Raw genomic sequence first — 23,068 nt, forward strand, 5'->3', positions numbered from 1 at the left:
TTGGAAATGTATATTCGCAAGGCCGGCACGTACCAACTTTTTGAAAGACAGCCATGAAATGGCTGGTCATTGTGCATTAGGATAAGTAAAAAATGTTGCCAATTATGTAAACAAAGCTTAAAACATAACACATACCTTTCAACATCCTTACAAGTTTGACGTTTAATTGGTCAGTCTTCAAACAGCATAAAAAAAAGAAATTGTTCCATAGGATATATTTCGTAATAGCTTTCGATAAATTTACGTCACGCGAAGTCTTTCGCAGCTAAGGTACGTGGCGGCCGTGCAAATACTTTTGCTACATTTGGACTGAGTAATGACTTACCTGCAATTTTCGCAATAATACACTCATGGTATCCCTTGAATCCACGACAAACTGCCGTCACTTTCTCTCCCGTGCGATATTCCTTCATTTCTTTTCGTGGCGAGTGTACATCAGCCATACAGATTATGCCTCCCTGAATGGGACGATCATTCACCCATATAACCAGGGATATTTCTGGTTCAGTGGTCATCTTAAAATCCTGGGATATTTTATATTATATAATTTCAATGACACTCCAATCGAAAATTGCGCCTAAATTCTAGACTGGTTATCCAACGCGTTTTACGGTGCCCAATTTGGAACCAAAATTTACAGAAAGGGTTTTATTTTTTCTTTTTTATTTTTCTTTTTACAGAAAATTTGGTTCTAACGCATGAAATCGAAATATGCCGGCTTTTTCAATGTAGTAACTGGTTAAAAAAAAAATAAGTTCATAATTTTATATCCCATCATAGTCAGCTTCCTCAACCATCATCATACGGAACAACCTCGGCTATTTCTGCGTGACAAAAACGTGACTCCGATACATGAAGGCGAATACTTGACAGAAAAATCAGACATTTTGTTCTCTTTTGACTTATGATTTATCTAAAGAGTTAATATGTATACATCGGATACCAACGCCGTGATTTGGATATGTTGGGGAATGATTGGTTTACAGTAAAGTGGTTTTAGAAGACAAAGTTTACGACCAAGAGGCAATATCGTGTCGAGGTGTGGAACACAAATGGAAAGACAACACAAATTGGACACCCAAATATTATAGGTGAGTATAAAATAAACGGAGTCTCGACTTTATCTCGTTTGCCCAAGTATAAACTGACTATATGATTAACCGCCCAACACTATATATGTATGGCTGGTAATTAAATTGTAAGCAAGTATTTCAGTAAATGTGAAAAGATATACAAGGTCAAAAACAAGTTTCCTTTTGCACCAGTTTTAAAATTAGAGTAGGTATTTTTGTTTTTCAATATATATATATATATATATATATATATATATATATATATATATATATATATATATATATATATATAACTTTCAAAGCAACCTAATTTGTGCAATTTTATTTTAACAGCCATAACCTTGTAATTGTCAGTCTTGGAAATGTTAACTCCAGTGATACATGTAAGCCCAAACAGGGACTGCTCTGGCATTATGATAAAGTTGTGAATTTTTTGAGTATTTGTAGATCTAGTCCAAAGAGGTCTTTAGGTTACTGCTAAATTTTCAGACTGCTACATATATAAGTAAAATCATAACTTAAGTAACTAGCAGCAGAGGGGGTGGACAGACCGAAACAGTTTTATAAGTAACCCCTTTCAGGAAACTATTCCTCGATAGAGAGCTTATTTCGACGAAATAAACCCTTCTATTCAGATCATAGAATAAAAAAAAATGTCCCCAAAAATTCGGAGAGTCTCTCCTCGAGAAATTTTTCGAATTTCCAGGGGAAAATGCAATACATTTCCGCTGGCAACTTGGTTTACTTCAATAAATCTGAAACAGTTTCCGTGTCCGGGGTCGTCATTGAAAAAATCCAGGGTCGGTCCAGCCCCCCCCCCCCCTCCGCTGCTGCTACGAGAAAACATTTTTATGTTAACGGAATTAAATCATTGATAAATAAATAATGGCAAATATCGGAGAAGCACTTACTACTAGATTAGCTCGAGAACGTCTCGAAGCAATTCAGAAATTTCTTCCTGTCCGTGATAGTGTCAGACAAAAATTACAACTAAGACAGCAAGCACGGGAAGGCTTTGCAGAATCCGCGGAGGAATTATTTAAACCCGTAACCAAAGCTACTGAAAAATCCGCAGCTGTTACCAAAGAGGCTTTAATAGAGCAAAGGAAAATTTTACAGGATATTTCAGCTGGACTTAAACCCCCGCCTGATGAGGAAGTTATTGTGTCAGTACCTGTTGGTAAGCGAGCAACACAGAGAATTACTGACCCCGCCGAAAGATTTACGCCGGATTATATTAAACTTCTTAAAAGTGTACCAGAAGAGAAATTACCTGAGACAATACTGTTAGGATTGATTCAAAGAGATGTGTCTTTAAAACCAAAATACGGTGCTGTGACAGATGATAATTTTATCAAATATTCGTATCGTATACGCGAAAATAAAACACAAATCAACAGAGATGATACAAAGTATGATAGACTTGTAAATGCTATACGTAAACTTGAAATTCCACCATCGCAACCTCAAGAAGAAAAATCACCGTTGCAACACACACAACGACAACAATATCCTTCACGGCGAAGAGCAATAGATCCTGACATAACTCCGTTAAGTGAATACGAGGCTGCATTTGAAGGAAGTCCACGGGTCCAAAAATCCAAACAAACTAGGTCGCCGATAATTGACCTAACAACGTCTCCTGAAAGTTTGCCGGAAGACATTTTATCCCCAAGAATTGTGCCACCAACGACGACAGGAAAGGGTTTAGGATCCGGTTTTATTGCTTGTCCTGACAATATCGTCAATGACGTATCACGGTTGGAAGTTCTCATCGGAGGAAGACGTGCCGGAAACAACTCTCGGGAAATTATAAATGAAGCCGCAGATATCTGTCAGAGACTATTTCAGCGTGGCATTATGGATATCGGCATCTACCGGGGGCTCATTGATGAACTCGCGGATGGTTACTACAGCGACTAGCAAATTTAGTTAGAGAAACAATAATTAAATAAAATGATCGTGCACAATTCTCAACCTAGACACGCTAGTGTGTTACCAGTCCGCGTAGTGAACTCGCGATTACCAGTCTACAGAGCAACCTACGGAGATGGTCTCGGTGATACAGTTACTGGTTTGTTTTCAAGAATAGCCCCTAAGATGTTACCGATTGCAAAACAATTGTCGATGAAAGCTATTGATGTTGTCAAGGATAAAGCCCTTGGATCTGTTGGTGATCTCGCCGGGAAGGCATTCGCGTCAATCAAGGATAGACTGTTACGGTTAACTCGTAGATTAAAAAAACCACCACCGGTGAAACTGGCCAGTACTGAACTTATGCCCGCGGACGTCAGTAAAGTAATAAATCAGGCTGCCAATCAAAAACTTGCAGAGCTTGTAACCCAAACACCCGAACAAATAAATACAAGCCTGATATCAGGAAGCGGATTTCGTTTTAGAAGACAATAATTTTATATAAAATGTTTAAACCTATATCTGATCCAGCGTTCGACATGGATGCACCAACACTAAAAGATGAGTCCGTGCGCGATTATCAGTATTATTCTTATGAGGCAACAGTACCTAATCAACGCGGACGAATTGAATTACGAGTCCAGGATACAAGTAGATATTTCCTGCCCGCTGAAGCATTTCTTGAAGTTACGGGTAAACTTGTAACTAATGTTGACGCTAATACAGAATACGCAGCTCTTGATCAAGTTGGTTTTGTTAATAACGGTATCATGGCGCTGTTCAAAAGTGCTTCATATAGCATTGACGGGAGAGAAATTGAAACAATTCAGGATAACGTCGACGTTGCCACAACAATCCTGGGATTAGCACGATACTCAGATGATTACACTAGATCGGCTGGTCCGACTATGATGTTCGCCAAGGATAATTCTGATCATCCGGATCATAGATCTACTATTGGATATTCATTAACACAGGTCTCTTTTGCAGGAAATGATGTTAAGGTGGCAGGTAGTGAAAACAACCCAGCAGCAATCACAGCTGTCTCGGCGCCAAATCTTAATTACAATCTTGGTTTTGCTACGCGTAAATTAATGTTAAAAGACAACGCGAGAAAATTTTCATGCGCAATTCCACTATCTCACATCTTTGGATTCTGCAGAAATGTCAGAAAGGTCATTTATGGAGTCAATCATACGGTTGTACTTCAACGAAAGGGTGACGACAATGACGCTATTTGGCATGCCGCCGGTGTTGCTGCCGGTAAAGTAATATTATCCAAACTTGCACTGTGGATGCCAGTGATGTCTCCGTCGCTCGCTGAAGAGCAACGATTACTTTCTTTTATGGATGCAGGTGGCAAATCACTGATATCGTGGTTGACAACAACAACAGATTCTATTCAAGGTGCTGGTGGTGGACAATTTACTTGGCATATAGCATCACAGCAGGGAGTATCAGCACCGCGACATATTTTCGTAGCACTTCAGGCTAATGCGAGATTAAATTCACAGGAACGTTCTCATATGATATTTGACCAACTTGCTGTCTCTGAAGTTTCGCTGCGAATAAACGGACATCAAGAACCATCCGAAGATATAGTGATAGATTTTGAAAATAATCAAGTTGCTCGTGCGTATCATCGTTTGATGACATTTATGGGACGTGATCAAAATATTGATACCGGGTTGCAGATATCACAACTGGATTTTACAACGCTGTATCCGATTTATTACTTTTCGCTGGAACATTTGGATCTAACCAAACAATCTGTCGTTGATATACACTTTCGGGCTAACGTTGGTAGGTTTCCCGCCGGCCCGCCTGCTGGTTTTAGAGCTGTCGCGGTTATACTCTCCGATAAAGCAATGCTGCTTGAAGGTGTTGGCGGACGAATGAGAGTTATTGACGCTCCAGTAGAAAACATGTAACAATTAGATTAAATTCTGAAATATAATGTCATACAGTCATGTTAATGTCACCTTGACTTCCGGTCAGACAAAGAAATTGCAATCGAAGAACGCAAGCACGTGCGGGACATCAATAACACTAAAACGAGATCAGATTACTGGTGGTCCAAACAAGCTGTCGTTGACTAATACTCAGATTAAACATTTTAATAAGGCACTAACAGCAAAAACCGGTGTCCGACTTGATTTCTCTGCTGCAGCTATCAAGGACATGACTAAAACCGGTGGAATATTTCCTCTTCTCGCAGCAATACCGGCGTTGATTGCCGCGGCAGCACCAGCCGTAGCAAAAGCCGCAGCACTCGGTGCAGTTGGAACCGCAGCTGGAATGGCACTAAAGAAGGCAACCGGACACGGGTACAAAAAAAAGGGCAAATCCGCGACCGGATCAGGTCTAAGACTACCGGGAACTCCCGCATCCTGGTATCCAAAAAATCTCTAGCACGGAACCACAAAGTGTCCCCGATGAGCAATTTTGATTTACTCGATGCTGTTAAAAAATTGCGCATAAAACATTTCAGAGGAGTATTTATGCGAGATCAATTACCGCAACAACCGAATAATCCAGAAACTGGCATTATCAATCTCGACAACAAAGACGGTCCTGGAACTCACTGGGTTGCTTACGCGATCGATCCACGCGGAATTATTTATTTCGATTCGTACGGTTTAGCACCGCCAGTTGAGTTTCTCAAGTATGTCAGCAGATTTTCTAATGTTCCAGTGTGGCAGTCGGCGTTACCAACACAAACATTAGTTGATCCGCCCATTTGTGGTCGCGAAGTATTGAACGTTCTTGATGCAATAACAAAATCTGGGAAACCACCTCATAAGGTCGTTCACGAGTATACCGCATCGAGAAATGCTAGCATTTGAAAAACAGCAATAACAAATAATGGTAGATATTTACGGAAGACCTTTCACAGGAAAAGTAAAACCAAGCACAGATGTTGATCTCTCAAAATATGCGACCCGAGATGACGTCGATAATCTTTTGAATTTAGCGGGAATTGACCCAGATGAAGTTGCTATTTTTCAAGACAGGCAAGGAAAACTAAGAACGAGCAACATTAAGTGGAATGATATAATTCGCAGAATTCTTGGAGCTACCAAGGATAACTTCGTTGCATTTAGTGATGGTGGCCGGATCAAGGACTCGAATATATCAATCGCAAGCATCAAAGACAGTATTGATAAAGGTGTTGACAAGTGCGTGAAAAAAGCCGGTGACACGATGACAGGCGAACTCAGCATGAGCGGCAACAAAATAACCGTTCTAAAAAATCCGGAAGGTCCCGAAGATGCAGCAAACAAACAATACGTCGACGCGCAGTACCAACTCGTTGCTGGCCTAGTCAGCGACAAAGTAACAAAATCCGGCGACGTAATGACCGGCGAACTCAGCATGAGCGGCAACAAAATAACCGCGTTAGCGAATCCCGAATCCGACCAGGATGCGTCAAACAAACAATACGTGGACACAAGCGATAGCGCCATCAACGGTAAACTAAATACGCTGCGTGCAGAATATGATGTTCACGTGGGCGCGTTTACAAGACTTCGAAGAAACTTCACAAAAACTGATGATACCGTGAATAAGTTCTTTGGGACTCCTCCAGTCGTCGATGTGAAACTCGCTGAAATCAAGACCGACATTAACACGATCAAACAAACACAGCAGGATATCGTATCGGGTATTCCTGATATCGTTAACAAAACCAGTCTGATTAAGGTCCCCGCTGGAGTTACTCCGGGGCATATCACCAACATCGTATTCACGGTATCATCGGGATTCGCAACGTGGTCACGACAAAATAACACTATCAAATATACAGCAACAGCCACCGGTGTTTACAGGTTGTCTGTGTTTTCAGCCGCTAAATTTGAAATCTTCACAACATATCCTTGGAGACATTCCACCGATATATATTCCGGGGTTGTAACCGTAATACTAAACAGCGGAACCGAGGAAACATTTATGCTTGAAGCCGAAGACGATAGTTTAACAGCAACATCTTACTGGTTTTGTTTGGAATTCGTCGCTGCAACGCCTCAATTGATTACCGCGTAATTGAAAATCTCCAGCGATTTTAAATAATGTCAACGTTGAAATTCGAAGGATTTCCAGATGCTCAACAATATCGATATAATCAAGTCCGTGAGTGGCAATCTGAGTTAAAAACTGTCATCGAAGTAGCCAGTCAAAAGGTAAAAAAATACCGCAGACGCATAACAGTGTTAGATATTATGGTTTATTCAGTATCTGCCGTTGTTGCATCCGCGGGAGTAATACTATCAGCGGTCACTCCGGTAATTGCAGTCGCGGCCACGATCTCTGTTTGTACGACCACTACCGCGGCAGGAGTTTTTGGCATCATAGCAAAAAAAATATCCTCGTGCGCGGTCACAAAATTACACGATTACACGACAAAATTAAATACAGCCACGACCGCATATCAGAAATTATCATCGCTGATATCATCATCGTTAGACGTGCAAAGTAGCGACGCCGCGTCGATATCAGATTCTGAATTCAAACTAATGTCAGATGCGTACAATGACTATTTGAAAACTAAACAAATAAATAATGTCAATAGAACTGCTTCAACAAATAGTCACAAACACAACACCGGTAAGGACCACAATGATCTCAGTGTCCTCGACGACACCACAATTTGGTATTAATTTTCGAACTCCAATTCGTGTGAACGAAATCGCGTTGGCAAAGCTCAGCGTGTATCACAGCTGGCCCAATATCAGGTCGGCATCATTTGGTGATCTGCAGCCGAATAATTCGTTCGTGTTCGGGAAACCCAGCGCGGACCGGGAACAGGGTGAACTTGAATGGGATACAATTACGCTACCCACTGGGAGTTATCAGATCGAAGAAATCAACAATGAGATACAACGCCAAATAAAACGAATCACCGGCAAGGAAGCCAAAATATCTGTGACCGCGCACGAACCAACGCTGTCTGCGGTCATTGAAATCTCAACACCGGGATACGCCGTGGATATTTATAACAGCTCAATCAGGGCCGTATTAGGATGGCCACGAGAACGACCCGAGGTCGAACCGGGTCCGGAACTGCCACTGAAGTCGGATTTTATGACCGATAAGGAAGAACTACACGACCTCGTGTACGGCAATTATTTATTATTTTCAGATCAATTACAATCAGGAGAAGCCTGGTTTACAAAATCAGATAGTAACCCCTTGGAAATAATAGAGGCAGCTTTCAGGGGGGGGGGGGAATACCATCTTTACCTTCCAGAAGATATAGGAACTCGTTATTTTATTCCGATCAAACAAGCACATAAACAACAGCTAGAACTCCTGCGAGTATATTTTCAAGATTATATTTCTGATTTAACAAGTTCGCGCAATAAAATTATCACAGCCATAGAAAAACTAAACAAACTCGCATCTGCTATGGAAATTATAAATCAAAAAATAATTCAGAATCTACTGGATTACAAAGATGATTATGGAAACCAAAAAAGATCGGAGTTTGCAGCCAGATTTGGTATTCCGGTGAAGGATATTCCAGATTTTAAACTTCCTGAATATAACGCGCACACGCTGAGAAAATCGGTCTCTGATCTCATCGATCAATCTTTCGAAGATATTCTTGCCGCGTACGAACGAATAAAACCACAACCTGTTATTCTCAAGCACGACAACAGTACAGCATCCGATGGCAGACACATCTCACCGGGAATCGTAAATATCACATATGTTATCGCGGTCAATCTTGTATGTGACGTCATCGACGGTAGCTACAGCGCATCAGATAATACTACGGCCCAACAGGGGTTTATCCTGTATACGTTCACACCAAAAGACCCCCCTGGTTTTCTGATTGTGCAAGAACCAATCAATCCGGTCTATCTACGGTGTCATAACACGTGGTTGTCAACGATAAATTTCAAACTCACCGACCAGAGGGGGAATTTGTTGGACCTGCGTGACGAGACTGTTAGTATAAACTTACTGGTGAAGTCCTAAGTCAAGGGATCCATAATATTTATAATAGTTTTTTTTTCTGCACTGATCCATTTTCGTCATTTTATCGTGCAAATACCCTATCAAAACCAGCATAAGTTATCGTTGAAAGTGCTAGCACGCATTTAAAAAAAAACGGTTGTGTATAATGTATCAACCCGAGTACATTCATGCACGAGTTCATATTCATGATAAGCAAATTCTTTACGAGGCAATAAAAACCGCATTTCAAATACAGACATTCCCAGAACAGTATTTCCCCGTTAAAATAGTTATTGACGTGTATGGTGACGAAGACTTCTTGTTAACTCCGTCACAATTAACAGAGCTACAGCAAAATCATATGATCATAGTTTGGTGTCAACGAGAACAGATTATGAACTATTCTCATTCCTGTATTGATGTTGAAACGCTCGAGCAAATCCTGAAAATCTGAAAGCGCCCCTTCGGAAATGTGCTTTACATTTCCAAGGCAAAAAAAAATAATACACTTTTTTTTTTACCCGTGGAAATGTGCTTTACACTCCAAGCGGGGGGCGCGCTAGCGTTCTCAGGTTCTACTTTCACTTTGTGCTGTGAGTCACACGCTATGCGGTTTATACTTCCTTGTCGGCCTCGTAGTCAGAAACACTAGTATTTTTGTCAGAAATGCAAGGCATTTCCGTGTCTAGATTCTTTATATAACCTTTTAACCGTCTCACCCTGGTGTTAATTAATTTTCGAGTCTCATACTCTTGTGACAATCCAAGACGAATCTTCTCAACTGCACGGCACAGTGGAATAAATTCAGATACCTGATTTTCAGTTATCATAGCAAGTGATCTGTAAACACGATCTTGCAAACCCTTAATGAACCTATAACGAGCAGGGAGATTGTTCTTCCCCAAGCGTGATAGCTCATTCAAGGATTCAAAATCTGACATAATTGTTTCAGTGTCTAGTAAAATATTAAAACCTCGCTGTTGTAATTCTTTAATTTCAACAAGTATGGTATTTATATTTTCGTGATTCATATTATTATATATTTTTATATTTTTAATAGAAACACTTTGCATGAGCGATGCTAACATCGCCAAAACAAAACGAGACAGTCGGAAACATTTATCCCTGCAAGGGCCTAGATCGTCAAATAACGTTCTAGAACCCCACGAGGACTGCTTCCGACATGACAATACAACATGTAACACGAAACACTTTATCCCCTGCAAGAGCCTCTAGATCGTCAAATAACGTTCTATAGGCTCAAGAGGACGTGTTTAGTGAATTGACAAGGACAAACATATAACACGTAACTTATCCTAAGGACGGACCCCTCTGACTGCCAAGTGACTCAGAGGCACATTTATTTACAAGACGAGACAGCCCTGGCTTCTAGGATCGAGTTCTCTAGCAGGCCCGGCAAACATTTATTTGACAACACAAACAACCTTTACCTCTGATTCGAGTATCACAGCAAGCAAAGGTACAATGAACATGTAATCTTATCCTAAGAGACGGTACAGAACAGACAACCTTTACCTCTGATTCGAGTATGACAGCAAGTAAAGGCACAATAAACATGTAATCTTATCCTAACTTATCCTAAGACCTTATCCTATGACGACACAAACATACACAGGTGGGTCATTTTCTACGGTCAGAGCAAAACCATAAATTTAATCGACCATTGGATGGTGCACAAAAGACACCCGCCATTGGCGGATTAAATTTATGGTTTTGCTTGCGCGTGCTGACTTTCGATCGACCCAAAGGTCTTAGGGAGCGATTTCGTATATAACCCAACTGTTACTTGCGAGTTGGAAATTCGCTCTAGCAGTGGGCGGGACTTGTTTAAAATATTTTAATTGTATGTTTTCTCGAGCGCGGTCATATAACAAGCACAGAAGAGCAAAACAGTCGGATATATTCAGTAAAACGAGGATATTGTTTGTAAAAAAATATATATTCTACGGTAAATAAATGATTACATGTTATGAACTCGATAAAATATTTTATCAAGGTGGCTTTCTTAGGGGGAGCAAATCCTCTGACCAGCAACGACAACTCTGCAAAGCGTTACACACTCTCGGAGGAGTTATCGTCGTTTGTGTCAACGATATGAGTTATATAACAGAATGAAATCTTCTGTTTGAGCTTCTTGGAAAATGCTGTTTTGTAGATCCCATCTGCGACATGCTGTACAGCAGGTGGACAAATACCGAAATACCTACCGGCGGCGTTTATTGACTGGAATACAATTTCTTCACCTGTAATTGCGTTTACAGATTTAATAGCTCTTCTTGCAACTGTTTTACAACGCCCTGTGTTACCCAGTAGGCAGTTCTTGCTCTGAGTGACCACGCGAAGATTGTTTATAGAGTTATCAAGTATGTTACCGTTAATGTGATCAATGACAAAACCCTTAGGGATCACTCCAAAGAAACATTCGTAAATAAAACGATGACATAAATATCTCTTTCCGCACGTGGCAGTAAATCTTGAATAACCACCATTATCAACTCCACCAACTGGTCGTCTTCGCGTGCAGTGTCTCACTATGCCATCTCGGTTTGCCTCATAATTTGGAATAGTTGGATGTGGGACGAATTCTTGATTCATTATACTATAAGCAAATCATTTGTCTAATTCATAATTTGTCTGAAAACTTATTTATGTAATCACGCTCCGAGAGCGTTACACGCTCCGAGAGAGAGTTATCACAGTCTGGATTTTTTTTATCATAATACCGTTTTAGTTCTCGATAGCGTTTTCCACCACACGCTGAACATAATTGCGTTTTTCCTCGTACTCCAATGCCGCATCTGATACACGGTATCGGTCCTAGACTCCCCCCGCGGACCTGTTGAGCATGTTGTCCACAGTATTCGTGTCTGCATGGTTTGCTACACGGCGCTGATGAATTTAGTTTAATCCACTTGCATCGGTTCATTATATATAATATTTGTGTCTATTTAAATATTTGTCTTAATTATAATATGGAGGATCAAAGACTATCCAGAATAAAACCCGTATCAGGTTCTCGATTCGATCTTGACCGGTTAACCGCTGATCCACGACGAAGAGAGTTAGCAACGGTAATTGGTGTTATCAAGAGTGCCAAAGAAGAGTTTCGTCGTGATGGTGCCGCACACACGTGGTCTTCGTATAAAATTATCCTTGGAAACGCTCGCGCGCGTATCATTGATGCTACCATGAACGATACAATCGCGCGTAACATAATTGGGTATCTCGACGATAGAAGATATTTCGTACAGATAAAATTTATTGTTAACGTCGACGACGGAAAGTGGATTATCAGAGACAAACTAGACCCTGTTCTTGATGCCCGGGTTCGTGGAAAAACCGTTCTGTTAAGTAAAGACTCAAAACCGGGAGTACTTGTTGGGATTGATATACCATATTATGCCAGAGCGTATCCTGTGACCGCAGTCATTTATGGAATTTATCCGATGAAGAAACCAAGCGTTGATAAACTCAAACCGATGAAGGTGTCGCCGTTGACAGAGTCAAGGATGAATTGTGTAGCTGAGCGAGTAATGGAACATTTTAAAAATGCAATGCGAGGAAACGGCCTAACACCGTTAAGACAAACTAAAATAACAGCGTGGGCGACACGAGTAGCGGATAAAGGAGCGTCAATAAATGATGTTGCTACGCTGGAGCGATTACTAAAATTTCCTATAACGGTTTCATCGTTAACCGGTGAGGTATTGTATGAGTGTAAATACAATTCCCGTGGAACACCAATAACTATTATCGATCATAACAGTCACGCCTGGACTGACTCGGTTAGGATATTCCCGCGAGACCGTGTTGTGAAGTATTATCCGGAATTGCCGAGCAAGGGAAATGCAAGCATGGGAACCGCTAACGGTTCCACGGGTATGTTTGATTTTATTTATCAGATAAGTAAAACCGATCCGGTGTCTGTGTGGTTATTCAGAAGTATCGAAGATGGAGAATATGATCAGTTTGTGAGACCCGACGGGGAAATATACAGAACAACGGCGTTACAGCACGAAATGAAAAAACTCGCAGAAAAATATCATGCGGGCAACACTGATACGTTACTGACACACTGTTTTACTGTCCCGGGTGTTGCCGCACATGTAGCCCGGGAACGAAATTCATGGAGACCAACTCCGAAAAGTTTTCTTGTGGATATCCAACAGAGCTGTGTTGAATACGGACACGGCGGTTTGTGGAATACTCGATATGATCACCGCGGTATGATATCCGTGGACATGACGGCGTGTTATCCAGGAAGTTTCCTTGGGCGTGGAGAATGCAGCGAATATTTTAAACGGTTTGGCCACGTTACAAACTCGATGACAAGAGTTGCTGTAAACGGACCATTGCCTGATTTTGACTTGACCGGATTTGCTTGTGTGTCGTCGTTTAAATTCGCTAAGGATTTACATCCTGTGTGTTATGTTTGGTTTGGTAGACATTTCGTTGAGAAGCGATGGGCCCCGATAGTGTTATTGCGATACATGCTTGACAGTCGAATACTGTTGTCGCTGACGGTCAGCGAAGCGATTATATGTTATTGTCGTCAAACCGAAGTTTGGTTGCCAACTCCAACGCCGGTTACGTTAGAAGAAGTCATCGAAGATTGGTCACGAGAACATCCAGAAACTTCTATCGACGCTATCATCAAGAAAGCTCCTGAAGTACTTAAAAACAAACTCAGAAATGACGAAAGCACAGCAAAAGATCTAGGACGAAGAATAATAGGGAAATTCACTCAAGGTGGAGCGTATGATCATAAACAACATCACAGTCGATTAATCATGGACAAGACTGAATTGGATCTTGTTGTCGCTGATGCAGCCACGAACAACATGTTCTGTAACCGCGAAGATGTGTTTCTGTCAAACGGGGAAAAACTAGGGACTGTTTTTAGTTATATCGACGGAGAATCATCTCAGTACACACATTTGAGATCTTCGATGCTCGCTTATGTATCCATAAATTTGTTGTCGATGATTAATAGATTCCCTGTTGTCGCAGTGAGAGTTGCAACGGATTCATTTTATATCGATAAAAAACACTCAGCGCTGTTGGATAATGTTATATCGGATGATTCATCGTGGGGCTCGTGGAGAATAAAGAATGAAATGTTACAAGGATATTGTGAATCAGCTGACGTTGTAATCGAGGATGAGTATCGCAGCGCAGAAATGTCTTCGACGGTTTCGTTGTCGCCGCCGGTGCACGATCCTGTTACAAGACACAAAACAGTTTATCTGAATGGGCCTGGTGGTTCTGGTAAGACAACTCGCGCGATTGAATTATTTCGCGGTTCTGACCTGGTCGTGCTGACTCCCACACACACAGACTTGCCAGGGAGATGAGACAACGGGATGTTAACGCGTGCACGTATCACAGTTTTTTTAAATACAGCGGCGGCACGTGGACACCTGAACGAATGGGTACGAAATATATTCCCGAGAAAATAATCTGGGATGAGATAGACACTGTGCCGTTAGATATATTAAAACAGTTTCTGGATTGGTTGCTAAAGAAAAATACCGCAGTGGTGATGTGCGGCGATCATGGTCAACCACCGCCATTTACAGGTGAATCTCCACACACGTGGTTGAAAACTTTTGTAGATTATTATGAGGAAATAACTAACGATCACAGAGCACTCGATGAAACGCTGAAAGAGTTTAAGACACTGATCAGGCTACAAACCAATAAAGTCCAGTGTGAGATAATGCGTGAAATAATTCCAGAGACTTCGCTGAGCGACTTTTGGGAAACGTGGAAACCAGGTGATTTAATTGTGGCAAGTAGAAAGATAGTCAGGGACACACTTCAGCAGCGGTTATTTCAGTTACATCAGAAGAAATTCCCCATGTTGGGAGTGCCGTTGTGTTATAGACCAGCTGATACGCGATTGCAGAATATTGATGTTGATATTCCAGGGCGCCTGACTGCGTCGGGTCCGGAAAAACAAAATTTAGTATTGAATGATATTGTTATCGTTGATGTTGATGCTGTCGAACAGGCACTGAAAATGAGCAAATCCCCGTGGACGCTAGGATACGCTATGACCATCCACAGTTCGCAGGGACTAACTATTTCAGATACAACAGTTTGGATTGTTGATGATCGCATCGAGTGGTCAAATTTAGTTTATTTAGCCGTGTCAAGAGTAAGAAGGATAGCTCAGTTACAAAGAATTGTATTAGATGATGTTATCAACGACAACATCAACAGATCAATCGCTGATGATACAATAAGAAAGAAATTAGCCGGTTACAAACAGAGCGACAAAAAAAATGGTAGAGAGTTTGATCCCAAACAAAGTTTGGATGTTGAATTTGTAATACAATTACAACAACAGCAGAATAATCACTGTGCGAGTTGTAATTGTTTATTGCTGTGGCAGTATTCGAAAAACGACCCAAGACAATTTACCGTAGATAGAATAGATAGTAGCCTTGGTCATACACGTGAAAATGTGATGTTGACCTGTCTTGAGTGTAACCGACGCAGGGGGGTTGCTGCAGTTATTTAAATGATTGAATCACTTTAGTGCGAATCACTTTAGTGCGAATCACTTTAGTGATTGGGGTGGTAATTGTGTATCCGTGGGAATCACCTGAAGTTGCTCGCGTGTGAATCCACGCTGAGGAGCAGTTGAATCTAATCTGTAGATTGCGTTTCTCCCAGTTGATCTTGTTATGCTGGATATCTTATGTGTAGTAACACTCCATGTGGGATCGGTTGCTCTTTTTTTTCCTCCTTCTAGTTCGCCTGGTTCGTATAAATACCTAACGGTGACATTACCCAGCAGTGGCTGCGTTGAAACATGTCCGCGTTCACTGACGACGGGTATATATTTTTTTGTGATTGCATTTACAGGTCTCATGTTTGTTGTTCTGGTAATTTCATTATTCAGTGCGGCTATCACGTTTGGCAGTCTTGCAACCCATTCACGAGATCTCGTATCGTAAATGAATTCCCTCGCGTACTGGTATCCGAATAATCTCTCAGCGAGTGTTCTATTAAATCGCTCAACAATTGCCTGATCCCGATGAATTTCAGTATGCCCTCGTCGTATAACAACGTTATGCTGCTTTGTCAGTGATGACACCGCGCCCTGAAATTCCTTGCCAGGATCAACTTGTAATAATCGTGGCCAGTTTAGAGGTCCTCGCTGATAAATTCGTTTAAACGCAGAGGCAACTTCAGCGGCTGTTTTAGTCGCTAACGGTTCTGCTTCTTTGTATCTACTAGCAACATCAACTACTGTTAGCGCGTATTTGTATGTTTTTCTACGGACAGTATCATGAGGCAGGAATAGTATGTCAGCCTGATGAACTTCATTGGGCACACTAACATCAAAATGTGCAAAGTTGATTTGTCGAGGTGGTGGTAAGTAGATTTGCCATATTGCTTGTTTTGACAGCCATTTTTTGGCAACCTCGCGTGTTACTGATGCCGCGTTGGCGAGTTTATTAATTGCTGAGTTACCTCTCCAGTATCCGATTGGGGAATAATAAATCGCTTGCATTGGAAATGCTTCCATTGTTATTAATTATCCAGCGCCTAATGCTAATTTAGATTTCATCGCTGATCTTACTAACCAATTAGCGAGTGACTCCTTAAATGATTTATTTTTTATGGCGCTTAGTGCATGAATTAATTTCACATCCGCGATATGCCTGTCTTGTAGATCTTTACTTCGATAAGCAACATCATGTATGTGACACGCTGCGTCGATAGCGTTTATCGGATACTCTCCCGGTTTTGGTTTAGATTGTTCATCAAGTCTGATATCTAGTCGTGTCCCTGGACCGCAGTAATTGTATCCTGGGAGATGCTTTTCTCCGGGATACTTTGCCCAGGGAGTTCCGGGGAGCTTTCCAAGTTTGGCTGCAATGTCACCTCCGCTAAATTCTCGCTTTTTTTTTGAAATCTAAATTTTTTTGTGCCACATCGCGCACACTTACCAGAAAGTGCTTGTCTATTATTTTTTGTTGTAATGGTTGTTATGTCGTTTGTAGGGGTTCGTGCCTTACACTTCACACAATATAAATCCATAATTATTATTCCTTATATACAAATGGAAATTACAGACTTTTCTGCGACGCGAAGAAAGGAGCCAGTTAAGCATAATTCAGTGCTACCAAACTCTATCAGAATGATCATCATAGGACCGTCAGGATCGGGTAAAACGCAACTGCTGTTGAACATGATAATGAAGTGGATGAAGTGGGATAAGCTGTATTTGGTAGCACCTTCTGTAGATGATCAGCGATGCTATAATGTTATAAAAGATTTTAATGAGAGTGCAAAAGCGCTGAGTGAAGACGGCGACGTAGTTGAATTTATCACTGATATCGAAGAAGCTCCCAGCGTTGAAGACCTCGACGGGGAAATAAATAACCTAGTAGTGTACGACGACGTGATGCTGGACAAGCAAAAAAATCCTGCAAGAATATTTTCCCGGGGTCGTCATAAAAACACCGATGTCATTTATGTTACTCAACGTTACACACAAATACCAAAAGTAATCAGGGATAACTGTAATCTTCTTGCTGTGTTTAATGGAGTTGATGTTCATACGCTGAGAAATATTCATCAAACCTGGTGTAGCGGCGATATGGATATTAATAAGTTTAAGAATTTCTTTAGTCACGCTCAAAGAAACCAGCACGGATTTGTGACAATAAATTTACACGACCCGCGGACACGATACCGTATCGGACTTGATACATTGTATGGTTAACATAAAAATGTTTTCTCGTAGCAGCAGCGGAGGGGGGGGGGCTGGACCGACCCTGGATTTTTTCAATGACGACCCCGGACACGGAAACTGTTTCAGATTTATTGAAGTAAACCAAGTTGCCAGCGGAAATGTATTGCATTTTCCCCTGGAAATTCGAAAAATTTCTCGAGGAGAGACTCTCCGAATTTTTGGGGACATTTTTTTTTATTCTATGATCTGAATAGAAGGGTTTATTTCGTCGAAATAAGCTCTCTATCGAGGAATAGTTTCCTGAAAGGGGTTACTTATAAAACTGTTTCGGTCTGTCCACCCCCTCTGCTGCTTAACTTAAGTCCTGGAAAAAGAAATTTTGAAAAAATTTCACATGAATCTTAGCAAGATTAAAATGTACACAAGTTTTACCATGAAGATGATTTTTGAATGATATGTTAATGTTTTAATCAGTCTGACTGTACAGTCTGTAAATGTTTTAATGCTGTTTGTGTATTACAGGTACTGGCGTTCAGGACAAAATATATCAGCAGTTTGAAGTTAATTCCACAAAGTCCATTCCTAAAAGTACCATGTACTGGAGGAAGAGAAAACAATGGTAATTCCAGGAGTAATAGAGAGTTTTTTTACAATTTAAATAATGTCTGCAGCTGTCTCCCACAACATTGTTTATTTGTGTGAAGATAAGCATTATTCTTTATACATTTGTTCTTACCTAGTACATTCACAGCTTAACGTGGCTCATATCTTAAACACAGTTTCATTACCATATCAATAATTTAAGGAATAAACAAATTTCACTATACAACACTAAGTGGAATTTTCAGAGTTCAACAAAATCTGAGTATATGGTGAAATCATTCAGTATTTACAGACAGAATATTCAATGTACGTGTTTGAACAGAACATTCACTCTGTATGGGTTATCCAACACACCATACACAATATATGCACAATGTACACCATATTTAACCAAATCAGCCAATTACAGAAATTCCAGGAAATATCTGATCAGTATTGATTCTTGCAGAACAAGATATAATAATTTATTGTTATGCATTGTCATGCTTCAGTTTTTAATTATTCAAAATGTTAAATATAATTTTTACTTTCATTTTTCTTATGATGCCCTAAAACGTTATGAAACTCAAGTTGTTTTTCTGCAAACATCACATAAATTTATGAAGTGCATGTTGTATCACATGTACTTTGTATGATTGAGTATATTATTATGTATCAATTACTTGTCATTTACATGCATTCATTGTGTATCATGTTTGCATTACCCATGTTTAAATGATGCATGCATTAACATTGGATTTGTTGAACTAAACTACTGTAACAGTGTAATATTAACTGTACATATTCAATTCCCACAACAAAACAATAAAGTTTGAATGTTAAGATTTTAATATGAATTATACATGTTCACTAAAATTTGTATTTCTCATTACAGTGTTGTTGATCTAGGTGAATCCAGTTCTGTTGGTCTTGGATATTATGAAATTGGTGACTGTACGTAATACTAACTCTTCAAATATAATGAGAATGTCAACAGATGAACCAACTAGATATGGTGACAGTGACATGAGTTTTTCATCTGACTCAGAAGAAAGTATAGAGTTTTAATCAAGTTCAGACGATGAACAATATCATGAGGTGAATGAAGCAACTCAGTCTTACCCATCCCATGTCACAGATCCCCCACTTCATGTCATAGCCCCATAACAAGATATTGGAGTGAAATCACAAAGCCTGAACATGTTATTGTCCTTGAGGCTTTGCCAACAAGACATAATTTGTCAGATGCTAAATATGTGACTTTTTGGACTTAATTCAGTTGCATCTTCCTTCAGCAAACACAGGATTGACAATTGTCAAAGATTTGAAGGAAAAATGTGAATTCAGTAAGGAGTATCTCAAATACAATTTTTATTGTGAGATCTGCGAAAAATTGTACTCCGATAAAGAAGAAATGTGTGAAACTTGGGGCTGTACAGGTGTACAAAACTAATAATTATGAGCAAACATCTCTTTGGAATGAAGTTGGCTCTGACAAGAAAGAAGACTTCCTTTCGTCATCAAAAATAGGATTGAGTGTCTTCGAGAACCTATTATTGTTGTTGAAATTGGAAATGCCATTTATGGTACTGTTCTCCCCAATCATCATGAAAAGGACTAAAATGGCTCTCACTATTGCACAGCAGAATTTCATACTTATACACTGTAGTGTCAAGCTCATGTGGTGAACAGATTTGGACATATTTATGATTTTATATGCACCAGATATTTTCTGGTCAGGATTTAACTAATTTTTCAGGATATCTTCTCATACATGTATAGTTTGTGTTACACCAACATTTTTGTATAGTGATGTTCTTTTGATAATGAACATTTAATTACATATGTGGTACATACAATAAATGATGTACTACTTCAACACTTGTGTTTTTTTTTTTTAAAGCAGGGGTCAAGTGTGTGTGTGTGTATGGTTTAGTTTGTTTATTTGACTTGTGTCCTCTATTTCTCAGTATATATTTATCATAGGTTTGAAATAATAGTTTAGTTTCAAGTTCAAAAATCTGTGTTACAGCGCAGTTTAGTCATGATTGCTCTTTCTTTAGGTAATTAAAAATAATTCTTAGTACCAATCTTGAAAATTGACTAAGTTCTTTTCCAGGGTTTTCCATGCTGAAATTTATCCAAAAAATTCTAAGTCCAAACTGTCCATCCTTTTCCAGGGTTTTCCATGCTGAAATTTATCCAAAAAATTCTAAGTCTAAACTGTCCATGCTTTTCCAGGGTTTTCCATGCTGAAAAAAATTCAGAGTCCAAAATGTCCATCGTTTTCCAGGGTTTTCCATGCTGAAAAATTTCAAAGTCCAAAATGTCCAGCATTTTCCAGGCATGTCCAGCATTTTCCATGCACAGTGTCCAGGGTTTCCATGCTAAATTCTGCAGAATATTTCATGTTTCCATCGTTTTCCAGGGTTTTCCATGTTTTTCCATCGTATTCCATGCTTTTCCAGAGTATACGATGGAAAAAGTACAGCCGGGATGTGCCACAAGGTGGCATGTAAAGAGATTTTGTGTGGCATGTAAAGGGCAACCAAAAATCTCGATTTTAAGTGTTACTCTTACTGGTGGCACAAACTCTTTCATTTTGTAATTAATCTGGTAAAAAGTGGCAAGTTATGTAAAATAGGTTGCCAACCCCTGAGCTGATAACTAAATTTAGAGATGTTTTCATGTAGGGCCAGTCAAAAGACTGGGTATAATCATGTGATCAAACACTATCAGCAGATAATGACATAAATTGGTTCCTCTCTCTCTTAACCTCTTCTAAGCATGCATGCTGGGGTCATAAACAGTAAACCATGCCCATTTAGTTATTAGATATGATTTCATGATTAAGCACAGAGTGCAGAGCTATTTTCCACGTTGGTAATTTTAAAAAATCATGTTAACCTATGAGAACCACCAGCAGAAATGTTTACTGATCCAATGGAATTTTAAGGGATTAGTGACCCACTGGCAAACTTACTTAACTCAAATTACCAATTTGCTTTAATTTTGGGCCCTGCATCAAGCAACTGATATACAGACACAGTGCCCTACTATTAGCAAGCACATGGTCTAACAGCCAGTGAGCTAAAAACATATTAGCTTCTTACTCTCCATTTCTGCTACAGATATGTTTGTCTTGTTGATTCTTTCTGCTATGTATAACAAGCGTCTCTTTGATTCCAGAATCTTCATGAATGCTGACACAGTTGATTGGTTCCTAAGGACTATCTTGAGAAGTGTATCTATAGCTTTTCTCCTAGACTGTGATCCATCTTTTATCTGCTCCATTTCATGCTGTTTGATGTATCCATCAACATGGAGATCATGTGCTATTGAAACTATGTCTGGCCAGTTAAGTTCATTTCTAACAAAACCATAATGCTTCAATAGACATATCCTTTGCATTCTTGCAGTACCATCATCTGAAAGATAACAATTACTAATTACTACCACATTTAACAACTAGAAAATAATTGTCCAAAATATTTCTATGGAAATTTAATAGGAAATCAACATGTTGTGACAAAACCCATTTAATGAACAAAAGAAGAGGCTTAAGTAAGTCAAAGATGGATCACCTGGTTGCCATCTGTCTAAAAGCCATGTAAGCATTTAGAAAACAAATTTGGATCAGCAGAATGCTTTTGGTAGAAAGTTCTTACAACACTATTCATAGCACATGTCATGAAAACAGTAGTTTCAAGTGTTCTCCAGTTTTCACACCTTCATTATTTGTCAAATATTGAAATTACTATATGTCAGTGTATAATCCTACTGAGTGTTTCTTATTGTTTTAATGGTTGAAGACCATTTCTCAGTGCAAGATAGGCTATATATGGCAGCCAGTTTTAAGTGGTGGAGGAAAAACCTGGGAAAACCCTGGTAAGATCCACTGAACCACTGGAAGCTACTGGCAGCTTTCTCGCATATTTGCATTGGCTGAACACAAAAATCAAACCCACAAGGACAGACGTGGGCAGTGAATGGCAATGGCGAGCACTTTAGGCCACCCAGGGCACCTTTAGTCTCTTTTTTATAGATAAAGTTGTGTAAATGTTTTTCCATTTTTAGTAACAGACATCAAATAAAGTGTGGACTGGAATAATTTCTATAAGCATCAAGCTAGGATGCTTTCTGAAAAATTTAATCAAATTCTGTAAAGCAGACTTTTAGAACAACTTGCTACAAGTTTGTAGTTTAGTAGCAGCAGCCATATTTAATGGATTGGTATTATTTCTACAAAACTGGTCTTTTGAACAGTGTTTGCGGTAAGAATGGAAGATACATTACACATGATGCTATGCTCAGTGGATGATACACAATGGATGATGGACCATACTATGAACTCCAACTGTATGCTAAGAAAGCTACAGCCATCCAAGACAATATCTGGACAAAGAACTTCCGGATAAACGCTTTTAAGAAGTTTGACAAAAACTGGCTGAGTCATTCCTGACAAGAAGTTGAATATGGGTATTCCATTTAGTTGCTACAGAAGCTACCAAAAACACAATTTTAGTAGAGTATGCCTTTAGATATATTCTTACCAGATCTGACTGAAACTGGACCAGTAATACTTCATAAGTGGAAAATAGCAACGTCGCCAGATGGACTAATAATACTAAAGTCTTATATTAAAATATCATACATACCTTTATTCCTTTTATTTGACTATTGGCTTGTGTAAATATAACCCAGAGATATGAAGGAAAAGACTGTGCAAGAAATGTTCACGTTGTTCCCATCTATGGAGACCTAACAGTATCTGGACATAACATTACTTTGCTTGAGCAATTCTTGC

At 39.7% G+C, this 23,068-nt stretch overlaps 1 protein-coding gene across 1 annotated transcript in view; it reads right to left on the reverse strand.

Annotated features, from left to right (window-relative positions):
- Nucleotides 1–22,375, reverse strand: part of LOC149798262 (uncharacterized) — a 48,314-nt gene extending 25,939 nt beyond the window's left edge. The window contains exon 1 of the mRNA XM_089963398.1: nucleotides 21,375–22,375. Coding sequence (XP_089819524.1) covers nucleotides 21,375–21,672 — 298 coding nt within the window. The 5' untranslated portion in view covers nucleotides 21,673–22,375. The remainder of the gene's footprint in view (nucleotides 1–21,374) is intronic.
- Nucleotides 22,376–23,068: the final 693 nt, after the last annotated feature.

This window comes from Sinohyriopsis cumingii, chromosome 6, assembly GCF_028554795.1.
Source record: "Sinohyriopsis cumingii isolate HCF-2022 chromosome 6, ASM2855479v2, whole genome shotgun sequence".
NCBI classification, from domain to species: Eukaryota; Metazoa; Mollusca; class Bivalvia; order Unionida; family Unionidae; genus Sinohyriopsis; species Sinohyriopsis cumingii.